The sequence below is a fragment of the Xenopus tropicalis genome, chromosome 7 (assembly GCF_000004195.4).
Source record: "Xenopus tropicalis strain Nigerian chromosome 7, UCB_Xtro_10.0, whole genome shotgun sequence".
Classification (NCBI taxonomy): domain Eukaryota; kingdom Metazoa; phylum Chordata; class Amphibia; order Anura; family Pipidae; genus Xenopus; species Xenopus tropicalis.
In genome coordinates this window covers 129,826,277-129,838,549 of record NC_030683.2, presented here as the reverse complement: position 1 = coordinate 129,838,549, position 12,273 = coordinate 129,826,277, and the positions used below count along the sequence as shown (strand labels likewise).

At 48.9% G+C, this 12,273-nt stretch overlaps 1 protein-coding gene across 1 annotated transcript; it reads right to left on the bottom strand.

Annotated features, from left to right (window-relative positions):
- Positions 1–1,853: 1,853 nt before the first annotated feature.
- Positions 1,854–3,076, bottom strand: rnf186 (ring finger protein 186). Its single transcript, XM_004916423.4, has one exon. The coding sequence runs from the start codon at positions 2,954–2,956 to the stop codon at positions 2,030–2,032; it is 927 nt and encodes a 308-aa protein (XP_004916480.2). The 5' UTR covers positions 2,957–3,076; the 3' UTR covers positions 1,854–2,029.
- Positions 3,077–12,273: the final 9,197 nt, after the last annotated feature.

Here is a 12,273-nt window from a genome sequence, read left to right as displayed (position 1 = left end):
GGGAGTAAGGCCAAACAGTTGGGGGGGGGGAATAGAAAAGGAAAGGAGAGGGGATGAGAGACAGAAGGAGAGAGGGGAAGGGAAAGGGGGTTCGGGGAGTAGAGAGACAAATGGGAGAGGGGAAGGGAAAGGGGGTTCGGGGAGTAGAGAGACAAATGGGGGGAGAGGGGAAGGGAAAGGGGGTTCGGGGAGTAGAGAGACAAATGGGGGGAGAGGGGAAATATAGAAGGGGGGAGAAGAGGGTGGATGGGGGGGAGTAAGGCCAAACAGTTGGGGGGGGGGGGAATAGAAAAGGAAAGGAGAGGGGATGAGAGACAGAAGGAGAGAGGGGAAGGGAAAGGGGGTTCGGGGAGTAGAGAGACAAATGGGGGGAGAGGGGAAATATAGAAGGGGGGAGAAGAGGGTGGATGGGGGGGAGTAAGGCCAAACAGTTGGGGGGGGGAATAGAAAAGGAAAGGAGAGGGGATGAGAGACAGAAGGAGAGAGGGGAAGGGAAAGGGGGTTCGGGGAGTAGAGAGACAAATGGGGGGAGAGGGGAAATATAGAAGGGGGGAGAAGAGGGTGGATGGGGGGGAGTAAGGCCAAACAGTTGGGGGGGGGGAATAGAAAAGGAAAGGAGAGGGGATGAGAGACAGAAGGAGAGAGGGGAAGGGAAAGGGGGTTCGGGGAGTAGAAAGACAAATGGGAGAGGGGAAGGGAAAGGGGGTTCGGGGAGTAGAGAGACAAATGGGGGGAGAGGGGAAGGGAAAGGGGGTTCGGGGAGTAGAGAGACAAATGGGGGAGAGGGGAAATATAGAAGGGGGAGAAGAGGGAGGATGGGGGGGAGTAAGGCCAAACAGTTGGGGGGGGAATAGAAAAGGAAAGGAGAGGGGATGAGAGACAGAAGGAGAGAGGGGAAGGGAAAGGGGTTCGGGGAGTAGAGAGACAAATGGGAGAGGGGAAGGGAAAGGGGGTTCGGGGAGTAGAAAGACAAATGGGGGGAGAGGGGAAGGGAAAGGGGGTTCGGGGAGTAGAAAGACAAATGGGGGGAGAGGGGAAGGGAAAGGGGGTTCGGGGAGTAGAAAGACAAATGGGGGGAGAGGGGAAGGGAAAGGGGGTTCGGGGAGTAGAGAGACAAATGGGGGGAGAGGGGAAATATAGAAGGGGGGAGAAGAGGGGGTATGGGGGGGAGTAAGGCCAAACAGTTGGGGGGGGAATAGAAAAGGAGAGGGGATGAGAGACAGAAGGAGAGAGGGGAAGGGAAAGGGGGTTCGGGGAGTAGAGAGACAAATGGGGGGAGAGGGGAAATATAGAAGGGGGGAGAAGAGGGAGGATGGGGGGAGTAAGGCCAAACAGTGGGGGGGGGGGGGGGAATAGAAAAGGAAAGGAGAGGGATGAGAGACAGAAGTAGAGAGGGGAAGGGAAAGGGGGTTTGGGGAGTAGAGAGACAAATGGGGGGAGAGGGGAAATATAGAAGGGGGAGAAGAGGGAGGATGGGGGGGAGTAAGGCCAAACAGTGGGGGGGGGGGGGAATAGAAAAGGAAAGACTGAATTCTTACTTACTCTTACAAACTGATTGTAGGTAAGTTGGGTTAAATATAAATCTCTGGTGGTTACTGTGGCCCCTACTGTGTGGGATCAACATAAATCCCTCAAGGTGTTCAAGTGTTCTACCCACCCAGTGCCGCGTCTTACACAGAGCCCCCGGAACTGATCTAAATACAACTGTATTAGTTGAGGCGTTATTATTACTACTTACACGGTGCCTCCCTTTTTCTAGCTGTTCCAAGCTGCTCCTTTTGGACCTGAAGATGAAGAGTTTTCCCCATTTGATAAGAACGACCCTCTTGCCTTTAATCAATTCAGGTTACAGGTAAGAGTAAAATCACAATTTATTGCACATTTAGCTTTACGCTACATGAATAAGTCCGGTACAATGATTTCAAAAAATAAAATAAAAGTAAAAAATATTAAATATAGTATAGAAGTATATAAAACGATGCCTGATATAGTCCTGCCCCAGTCGGCGTTGCACTGCCATTGGGCTCAGTCACACAGTAGGGTGATTGTCCTTCTCTTGGGTGGCACTTGCTATTGGCAGTTTTACCTTGCAGTTTGGTCCAAAGCAGAGCAACAGAGCGACGATAGCAACCAACCCCAGGATAAAACCCAGTACCCAGTTGAGGATCCCCGAGTACACAAACTGCAGGATGATAATGAGGAGTATCAGCAGGATTAGGAGTAGGACCGCGAGCCTCTGGGCTGCCATTCTCACACTGTCATGGCCGTCTTCAATCCCAACATGGTGGGAACCACAGTTCATACTGATGGAAACCTCAGGCCCTTGAGAAGCTTGAGGAAGCCCTGAGTCCTCCAACCTGCTCATCAGCGACTCTTTGTTGGGTAAGGTACATATCAGACCTCCAAAAACCGTGGTGGAGCATCTGCAAATTGGGCATGGAATCAGCCAGGCGTCCTTCTCATGGTGGAGCAGCAGCTTCAAGCAGACGATGCAGAATGTGTGCCTGCAGGACAGTTCCTTAGGGGTCCGGTAGATATCGTACTTGCTGAAGCAGACTGGGCAGTCCATGTCTGTTCCCTCAGGGTCTACAGCGTCTTGATTTGCAATGGATGGAGGCAGGTTATTTGTGGCTAGTGGCTTCTGTTGGTCTATGCACAGTTCTACCCCTCTGAGTCCGGTACCAGACCCAATGTCAGCTGCTTGTTCTGCAGAGGGAAGATCCACGCAGGGTGTTACAGCTGAGGCTTGTTTGGAAGCTGAATTTGGGTCCATATTGGATGAGCAGCACTCACAGGCCGGTTCCTCCCCAGCGATGGGAATGGGATCTGCTGAATCCATCATACTGGGCCAGTACAGAGCTCCAACGAGGCTGTCTCCTTTATTTCCCTCTGTATGCAAGTGGCGTACAAGCAGCTGGGAATAACCCGCTTCCCATTGGCCTGTTATGGCTATCATTGTATATTATCACTCAAGGCTCAATCATTAACCTGAAATGCGATAAGCCTTTATCAGAGCTGATTATGACCATGACTACTCCTGAGGAGCCGGCACAGGGGGAGGTTTTATACAGGATACGGGCTCTGCTTTCTCTTGAACCTACACGGGGTGTAACTGTAAGCACAATAAAAACTAAATAGATCGCATACAGATTAATCGCATATTAATGTCGCATTTTCAAGCATTGCTGACGAATATCACAAACATATATCAACTGGCAGGGTCTTTGCTTAGACCCCCATACTGAGCAAAGAGGGGAGGCAGAAAGATAAAGCCCATTGGTTGTTCTGCATTGAAAGCTGGATATATATCTGCATTAATAAATATCATTAATAAATTGGCTGCAGGCTATACGAGAAGCAACAGTGCCTGGTAGTCCAACACAGCTGATAGCACCTCCCCTTCCTCTACAGTAGGGGGCGTATTTATTAGTAATGGAGACAAACATCACCGTGATCAGCAGTTGGATTTGAATGGTCACTTACAGTGGATTGTTTCCGGATTTGCCCACCTACAGGCTAATTCAAATTTAATTAAAATCTAATTTGAATTAAAACTGCAGGTATATGGCCCATTGGACCGAGGACTGCATCAACAAGCCAACAGGAAAATCAAACCTGCCCAGTTGAGATATGGACAATTTTAGGCCAGATATCGGTGAGGTAGGCCTGTCCGTGGTGTCCGTACAAATCGGTCTTAAGGACCCAAATCGGCAGCTGAAATCTGCCCCTGTATGGCCACAAAGCAAAGATCTGATTGGTTGCTATGGGCAACATCCCCAGTGATGTTTATCTCCAGTGTTATTTAATACACCCCTTTGTGTTCATGCTATAAGCGTGTTGTACTAAACTTTTTTCACTTTGCCCCTTGTCTTCTGTGCCCTCATGGAAAGGGCATCCACTACCTACTAAATGGCACCCCCTGTGATTGCTCCCCCTATTGTTATTCCACTGTCGACTGATACTAAAGAACTGAAACCCAAGTTCCCCCATAGAGCAGGCAGGACTGGCTTTCTAAACATGGCGCCCAGATGGCACAGTTTTATGGTGTCCCTGGCTGGGACCCATGGGTGTATAAATCTGGGACCCGTGGGTGTATATATCTGGGACCCATGGGTGTATATATCTGGGACCCATGGGTGTATATATCTGGGACCCATGGGTGTCATTCTATAACTGCTCCCTGTGCCCGTAGGCAGATGGAAGTGACGCCAGACTGGGAGCACCCTAATCGCCTCACTCCATTTTACAGTTCCTTTCCGGAAAGATAAGTCTGATAGAGGCAGTAGGGCAGCAATTCCTCTCCGTGTGCTTCTGCAGATAACGTTACACGATAACAGCACCATTGTCTGCACTCTCTCCAACTGGAAATCATCCGCAGTATATTGTACGTGGGTGGGGCGGTTGGCCTAAGGGACACCCTGGTCACACACATGTTACCCATCCTGTATCCTGATAAAGGCTTGAGTTTGAGCCGAAACATTAAATAAAGATTTATATTGTTGTCTGTGTGGGCTGGGCTATATTGGACTACACTTGGTTTCCTGGTCAATCGGGCATTGTATATATATATATATAACATTGTTACTGTAGCCTTCTTTTCCTACTGTCACCATCTGTTGCTATCTTGTTCTGTTCATCTTGTCCTACTGTCTCCATATTGTCCTACTGTCTCCATCTTGCCCTACTGTCTCCATCTTGCCCTACTGTCTTCATATTGTCCTACTGTCTCCATATTGTCCTACTGTCTCCATCTTGCCCTACTGTCTCCATATTGTCCTACTGTCCCCATATTGTCCTTCTGTCTCCATATTGTCCTTCTGTCTCCATCTTGCCCTACTGTCCCCATATTGTCCTACTGTCTCCATCTTGTCCTACTGTCTCCATCTTGTCCTACTGTCTCCATCTTGTCCTACTGTCTCCATCTTGTCCTACTGTCTCAATCTTGTCCTACTGTCTTCATCTTGCCTTACTGTCTCCATCTTGTCCTACTGTCTCCATCTTGCTCTACCTTCTCCATCTTGCCCTACTGTCTCCATCTTGTCCTACTGTCTCCATCTTGCTCTACCTTCTCCATCTTGTCCTACTGTCTCCATCTTGTCCTACTGTCTCCATCTTGTCCTACTGTCTCAATCTTGTCCTACTGTCTTCATCTTGCCTTACTGTCTCCATCTTGCTCTACCTTCTCCATCTTGCCCTACTGTCTCCATCTTGTCCTACTGTCTCCATCTTGCTCTACCTTCTCCATCTTGCCCTACTGTCTCCATCTTTTCCTACTGTCTCCATCTTGCTCTACCTTCTCCATCTTGCCCTACTGTCTCCATCTTGTCCTACTGTCTCCATCTTGCCCTACTGTCTCCATCTTGTCCTACTGTCTCCATCTTGTCGTACTGTCTTCATCTTGCCCTACTGTCTCCATCTTGCCCTACTGTCTCCATCTTGCTCTACTGTCTCCATCTTGCCCTACTGTCTCCATCTTGTCCTACTGTCTCCATCTTGTCCTACTGTCTCCAACTTGTCCTACTGTCTCCATCCTGTCCTACTGTCTCCATCTTGCCCTACTGTCTCCATCTTGCCCTACTGTCTCCATCTTGCCCTACTGTCTCCATCTTGTCCTACTGTCTCCATCTTTCCCTACTGTCTCCATCTTGTCCTACTGTCTCTATCTTTCCCTACTGTCTCCATCTTGTCCTACTGTTTCTATCTTTCCCTACTGTCTCCATCTTGCCCTACTGTCTCCATCTTGTCCTACTGTCTCTATCTTTCCCTACTGTCTCCATCTTGCCCTACTGTCTCCACCTTGCCATCCTGTCCTACTGTCCCCATCTTGCCCTACTGTCTCCATCTTGTCCTACTGTCCCCATCTTGCCCTACTGTCTCCATCTTGCCCTACTGTCTCCATCTTGCCCTACTGTCTACAACTTGTCCTACTGTCTCCATCTTGCCCTACTGTCTCCATCTTGTCCTACTGTCTCTATCTTTCCCTACTGTCTCTATCTTGCCCTACTGTCTCCATCTTGTCCTACTGTCTCTATCTTGCCCTGCTGTCTCCATCTTGCCCTACTGTCTCCCTACTGTCTCCATCTTGCCCTACTGTCACCCTCTTGCCATTTTTCCCATCTTACTTTATTGTTTACATCTTGCCCTACTGTTACTATATTGCTGTACAGTCCAGGGGTGCATATGTGTCTTCTACCCAGAGTGAGTGAGACCAGATTGGTGTATAGACCATAATCGCCCTACTATCCTACCCTACCACAAAAGACAATTGTGCATTGTCTCTTTGCACCTCTGCCTGGGGCAGTTTTGAACCAGCACAAGATATAACCATGCATCTTGGAACCTGCCTATAGCCATGCAAGCACTAATAAGCACTGAGCTGCTGGGCTTTAGTAACAGTAATAAGTAATAAGAAATTGTTCCTTAGCTCCTATTGTGGAACCATAACCTGTCTCTACTCTGGCAGCGGTTGGGCAGAGGCCATTGTACTGAGACTGGGTGTTTTTTCAATATTTCAGGCTGTATTCTGTGATTTTCTGTTATCAGTATAATTGTAGCCTCACAGAGCAATAGGGTTTGGCTGCCGGGGTCACTGACCCCCATTTGAAAGCATCAAAGAGTCAGAAGAAAAAGGCAAATAATTCAAAAACTATAAAAAATAAACAATGGAGACCAATTGAATAGCTGCTTAGAACTGGCCATTCTATAACAATAAAATTTAACCCACCCCTTTAAACTCTAAATGCACATTTTCATAAATCTGCCCCTTAGTACCCAAAGTTTAGTGTAGAATGCTAGGGCTGTACCATTCCATCAGGGAGGGGTGTGCATGATTCAGCTGCTGTCTCCTTCCTGTAGGTAAATCCCCATCTTATAATAAGGAAATGATGGCCGGCCTCTGTACTAATGAGGAAATAACCTCCCTGCCCCAGGTGACTAATTACTCATTAACGGTATAATCATTAGCTGTATAACAGCACAGTCAGGGCCACCCAGGGGCAACGGGGAGGCACAATACTATCCAGGCAAAAATGGTATTAATGATGGGATGTCATACATTCTCCATCCACCCAAATGTCTCCATCCTCCCTAATGTCTCCATCCACCCAAATGTCTCCATCCTCCCTACTGTCTCCATCCTCCCTAATGTCTCCATCCTCCCTAATGTCTCCATCCACCCAAATGTCTCCATCCTCCCTACTGTCTCCATCCTCCCTACTGTCTCCATCCTCCCTAATGTCTCCATCCACCCAAATGTCTCCATCCTCCCTAATGTCTCCATCCACCCAAATGTCTCCATCCTCCCTACTGTCTCCATCCTCCCTAATGTCTCCATCCTCCCTAATGTCTCCATCCACCCTAATGTCTCCATCCACCCTACTGTCTCCATCCTCCCTAATGTCTCCATCCACCCTAATGTCTCCATCCACCCTAATGTCTCCATCCTCCCTAATGTCTCCATCCACCCTAATGTCTCCATCCACCCTAATGTCTCCATCCACCCTACTGTCTCCATCCACCCTAATGTCTCCATCCACCCTAATGTCTCCATCCACCCTACTGTCTCCATCCTTCCCACTGTCTCCATCCTCCCTAATGTCTCCATCTTGCCCTACTGTCTCCATCCTCCCTAATGTCTCCATCCTCCCTAATGTCTCCATCTTGCCCTACTGTCTCCATCCTCCCTAATGTCTCCATCCTCCCTAATGTCTCCATCTTGCCCTACTGTCTCCATCCTCCCTAATGTCTCCATCCTCCCTAATGTCTCCATCTTGCCCTACTGTCTCCATCCTCCCTAATGTCTCCATCCTCCCTAATGTCTCCATCTTGCCCTACTGTCTCCATCCTCCCTAATGTCTCCATCCTCCCTACTGTCTCCATCTTGCCCTACTGTCTCCATCCTCCCTAATGTCTCCATCCTCCCTAATGTCTCCATCCTCCCTAATGTCTCCATCCACCATAATGTCTCCATCCTCCCTAATGTCTCCATCCTCCCTACTGTCTCCATCTTGCCCTACTGTCTCCATCCACCCTACTGTCTCCATCTTGTCCTACTGTCTCCATCTTGCCCTACTGTCTCCATCCACCCTACTGTCTCCATCCTCCCTACTGTCTCCATCCTCCCTAATGTCTCCATCCTCCCTAATGTCTCCATCTTCTCCTACTGTCTCCATCCTCCCTACTGTCTCCATCTTCTCCTACTGTCTCCATCCTTCCTACTGTCTCCATCTTGCCCTACTGTCTCCATCTTGCCTTACTGTCTCCATCTTGTCCTACTGTCTCCATCTTGCCCTACTGTCTCCATCCTCCCTACTGTCTCCATCCTCCCTACTGTCTCCATCCTCCCTAATGTCTCCATCCTCCCTACTGTCTCCATCTTCTCCCACTGTCTCCATCCTCCCTACTGTCTCCATCTTGCCCTACTGTCTCCATCCACCCTACTGTCTCCATCCTCCCAACTGTCTCCATCCTCCCTAATGTCTCCATCCTCCCTACTGGCTCCATCTTCTCCTACTGTCTCCATCATCCCTACTGTCTCCATCTTCTCCTACTGTCTCCATCATCCCTACTGTCTCCATCTTCTCCTACTGTCTCCATCCTTCCTACTGTCTCCATCTTGCCCTACTGTCTCCATCCTCCCTAATGTCTCCATCCACCCTAATGTCTCCATCCTCCCTAATGTCTCCATCCACCCTAATGTCTCCATCCTCCCTAATGTCTCCATCCACCCTACTGTCTCCATCCTCCCTAATGTCTCCATCCTCCCTAATGTCTCCATCCTCCCTAATGTCTCCATCCTCCCTAATGTCTCCATCTTCTCCTACTGTCTCCATCCTTCCTACTGTCTCCATCTTGCCCTACTGTCTCCATCCTCCCTAATGTCTCCATCTACACTAATGTCTCCATCCACCCTAATGTCTCCATCCACCCTAATGTCTCCATCTTGCCCTACTGTCTCCATCCTCTCTAATGTCTCCATCCTCCCTAATGTCTCCATCCACCCTAATGTCTCCATCTTCTCCTACTGTCTCCATCCTTCCTACTGTCTCCATCTTGCCCTACTGTCTCCATCCTCCCTAATGTCTCCATCCACCCTAATGTCTCCATCCACCCTAATGTCTCCATCTTGCCCTACTGTCTCCATCCTCCCTAATGTCTCCATCCTCCCTAATGTCTCCATCTTGCCCTACTGTCTCCATCCTCCCTAATGGCTCCATCCTCCCTAATGTCTCCATCCACCCTACTGTTTCCATCCTCCTTAATGTCTCCATCCTCCCTAATGTCTCCATCCTCCCTAATGTCTCCATCCTCCCTAATGTCTCCATCCTCCCTAATGTCTCCATCCACCCTAATGTCTCCATATATCCACCATATAAAGGCACAAGGCTGCAGGCTGAGTTATACAGGGAACTCTGAGTATCACTCATGTATTATAAGGGATAATGTACCCCCTACTGTAAATGATAAGGATATTAGCAGTCACTGAGGGGTTCTGTGCCCATATAAAGGCACAAGGCTGCAGGCTGAGTTATACAGGGAACTCTGAGTATCACTCATGTATTATAAGGATAATGTACCCCCTACTGTAAATGAATAAGGATATTAGCAGTCACTGGAGGGGTTCTGTGCCCCCCATATAAAGGCACAAGGCTGCAGGCTGAGTTATACAGGGAACTCTGAGTATCACTCATGGTATTATAAGGGATTAATGTACCCCCTACTGTAAATGATAAGGATATTAGCAGTCACTGAGGGGTTCTGTGCCCCCCATATAAAGGCACAAGGCTGGCAGGCTGAGTTATACAGGGAACTCTGAGTATCAACTCACGTATTATAAGGGATAATGTACCCCCTACTGTAAATGATAAGGATATTAGCAGTCACTGAGGGGTTCTGTGCCCCCCATATAAAGGGCCACAAGGCTGCAGGCTGAGTTATACAGGGAACTCTGAGTATCCACTCATGTATTATAAGGGATAATGTACCCCCTACTGTAAATGATAAGGATATTAGCAGTCACTGAGGGGTTCTGTGCCCATATAAAGGCACAAGGCTGCAGGCTGAGTTATACAGGGAACTCTGAGTATCACTCATGTATTATAAGGGATAATGTACCCCCTACTGTAAATGATAAGGATATTAGCAGTCACTGAGGGGTGCAGGCTGAGTTACACGGGACAAGGAATGGTAAGTACCACTGGATTGCTCAGAAACACCCCCCTGTGTATAGCCCGGTACAATAACACGTGGTCCGTTGGTACCAAAGATGAAAAGTACACAGAGCAGTTCAATGTTTAATACTTATAACTAATAATGCAAATATAACAGTTCTGTATCCAAATCTGCTGGGAGAATCTGCTCTAATAGAAAAACAGGGCAATAAATAGAGTACAAAGTCCCCTATTAATAATTTAAGGTAATATACCTGCAGCGCCATAAACCCTGTGCCCCATCGGTCTGCTCCTTGCTGATATTTACAGATTGCTTATGAGTTTAATAATAACCCGGGCACGAGAGGAGACCCCCCAACTTGCAGCGCAGCAGTAAAGTGTGCCTGAGTCTGAGCTTTCAGCCAGCGCTACCCATTAGAACTGCTTTCAGCTAACCTATTGTTTCTCCTACTCCCATGTAACTGGAGGAGTCCCAAGCCGGACTTGGATTTCTTACTATTGAGTGCTATTCTGATACCTACTGGGAGCTGCTATCTTGCTCCCTTCCCATTGTTCTGTTGATTGGCTGCTGGGGGTGAGGGGGGGGGGGATATCACTCCAACTTGCAGCGCAGCAGTAAAGTGTGCCTGAGTCTGAGCTTTCAGCCAGCGCTACACATTAGAACTGCTTTCAGCTAACCTATTGTTTCTCCTACTCCCATGTAACTGGAGGAGTCCCAAGCCTGACTTGGAAGCGGTTACAGTAAGTGACAATAAAATGAATGGTATGAGAAGCACTCGGCGTATCAGTAACCAGGGGCCTAACTGCCTGCCATAAAGCAGAATATCCGAAGTGAAATTCCCAAGAAGGTACAAATAGTCCTGAGTCATAACCCGGCGCTGTACGTGCTGCAGGGAACAAGCACAATAATGTGCATCCGTGTTCAGTACATGCGTGTATGGGGCTGTATGAGCGGCAGGTTCCAAAGCCCAATGTACATTTTGTACTGAGGGTTCCTTGTGCCATTGACCCTTTAGGGCCCAGTTACCAACGGGATCAAGGTGCAAAGTGTCGCAAATCAGCATTTTATGCAGTGCAAGGAGTTGCCCCTGGTGTGCCCCAGTGTTGTAGGTGCAACAGCCAAGGGGTATTTATATGAGGGACCCATAGGCAGACACATTTCCATCAGCCCCTGCCCCAGTGAGCTTACAATCTAAGGTCCCTATCACATTCCCATCAGTCCCTGCCCCAGTGAGCTTACAATCTAAGGCCCCTATCCCATTCCCATCAGCCCCTGCCCCAGTGAGCTTACAATCTAAGGTCCCTATCACATTCCCATCAGCCCCTGCCCCAGTGAGCTTACAATCTAAGGTCCCTATCCCATTCCCATCAGTCCCTGCCCCAGTGAGCTTACACTCTAAGGTCCCTATCCCATTCCCATCAGTCCCTGCCCCAGTGAGCTTACAATCTAATGCCCCTATCCCATTCCCATCAGTCCCTGCCCCAGTGAGCTTACGATCTAAGGCCCCTATCCCATTCCCATCAGTCCCTGCCCCAGTGAGCTTACAATCTAAGGTCCCTATCCCATTCCCATCAGTCCCTGCCCCAGTGAGCTTACAATCTAAGCTCCCTATCACATTCCCATCAGTCCCTGCCCCAGTGAGCTTACAATCTAAGGCCCCTATCCCATTCCCATCAGTCCCTGCCCCAGTGAGCTTACAATCTAAGGCCCCTATCCCATTCCCATCAGTCCCTGCCCCAGTGAGCTACAATCTAAGGTCCCTATCCCATTCCATCAGCCCCTGCCCCAGTGAGCTTACAATCTAAGGTCCCTATCCCATTCCCATCAGCCCCTGCCCCAGTGAGCTTACAATCTAAGTCCCTATCCCATTCCCATCAGCCCCTGCCCCAGTGAGCTTACAATCTAAGGTCCCTATCCCATTCCCATCAGTCCCTGCCCCAGTGAGTTTACAATCTAAGGTCCCTATTCCATTCCATCAGCCCCTGCCCCAGTTGAGCTTACAATCTAAGGTCCCTATCCACATTCCCATTCCAGTCCCTGCCCCAGTGGAGCTTACAATCTAAGTCCTATCACATTCCCATCAGCCCCTGCCCCAGTGAGCTT

What these genes read in the sequence shown, in the direction of transcription:
- rnf186 (XM_004916423.4), bottom strand. Translation starts at nt 2,956, where the DNA reads ATGATAGCCATAACAGGCCAATGGGAAGCGGGTTATTCCCAGCTGCTT.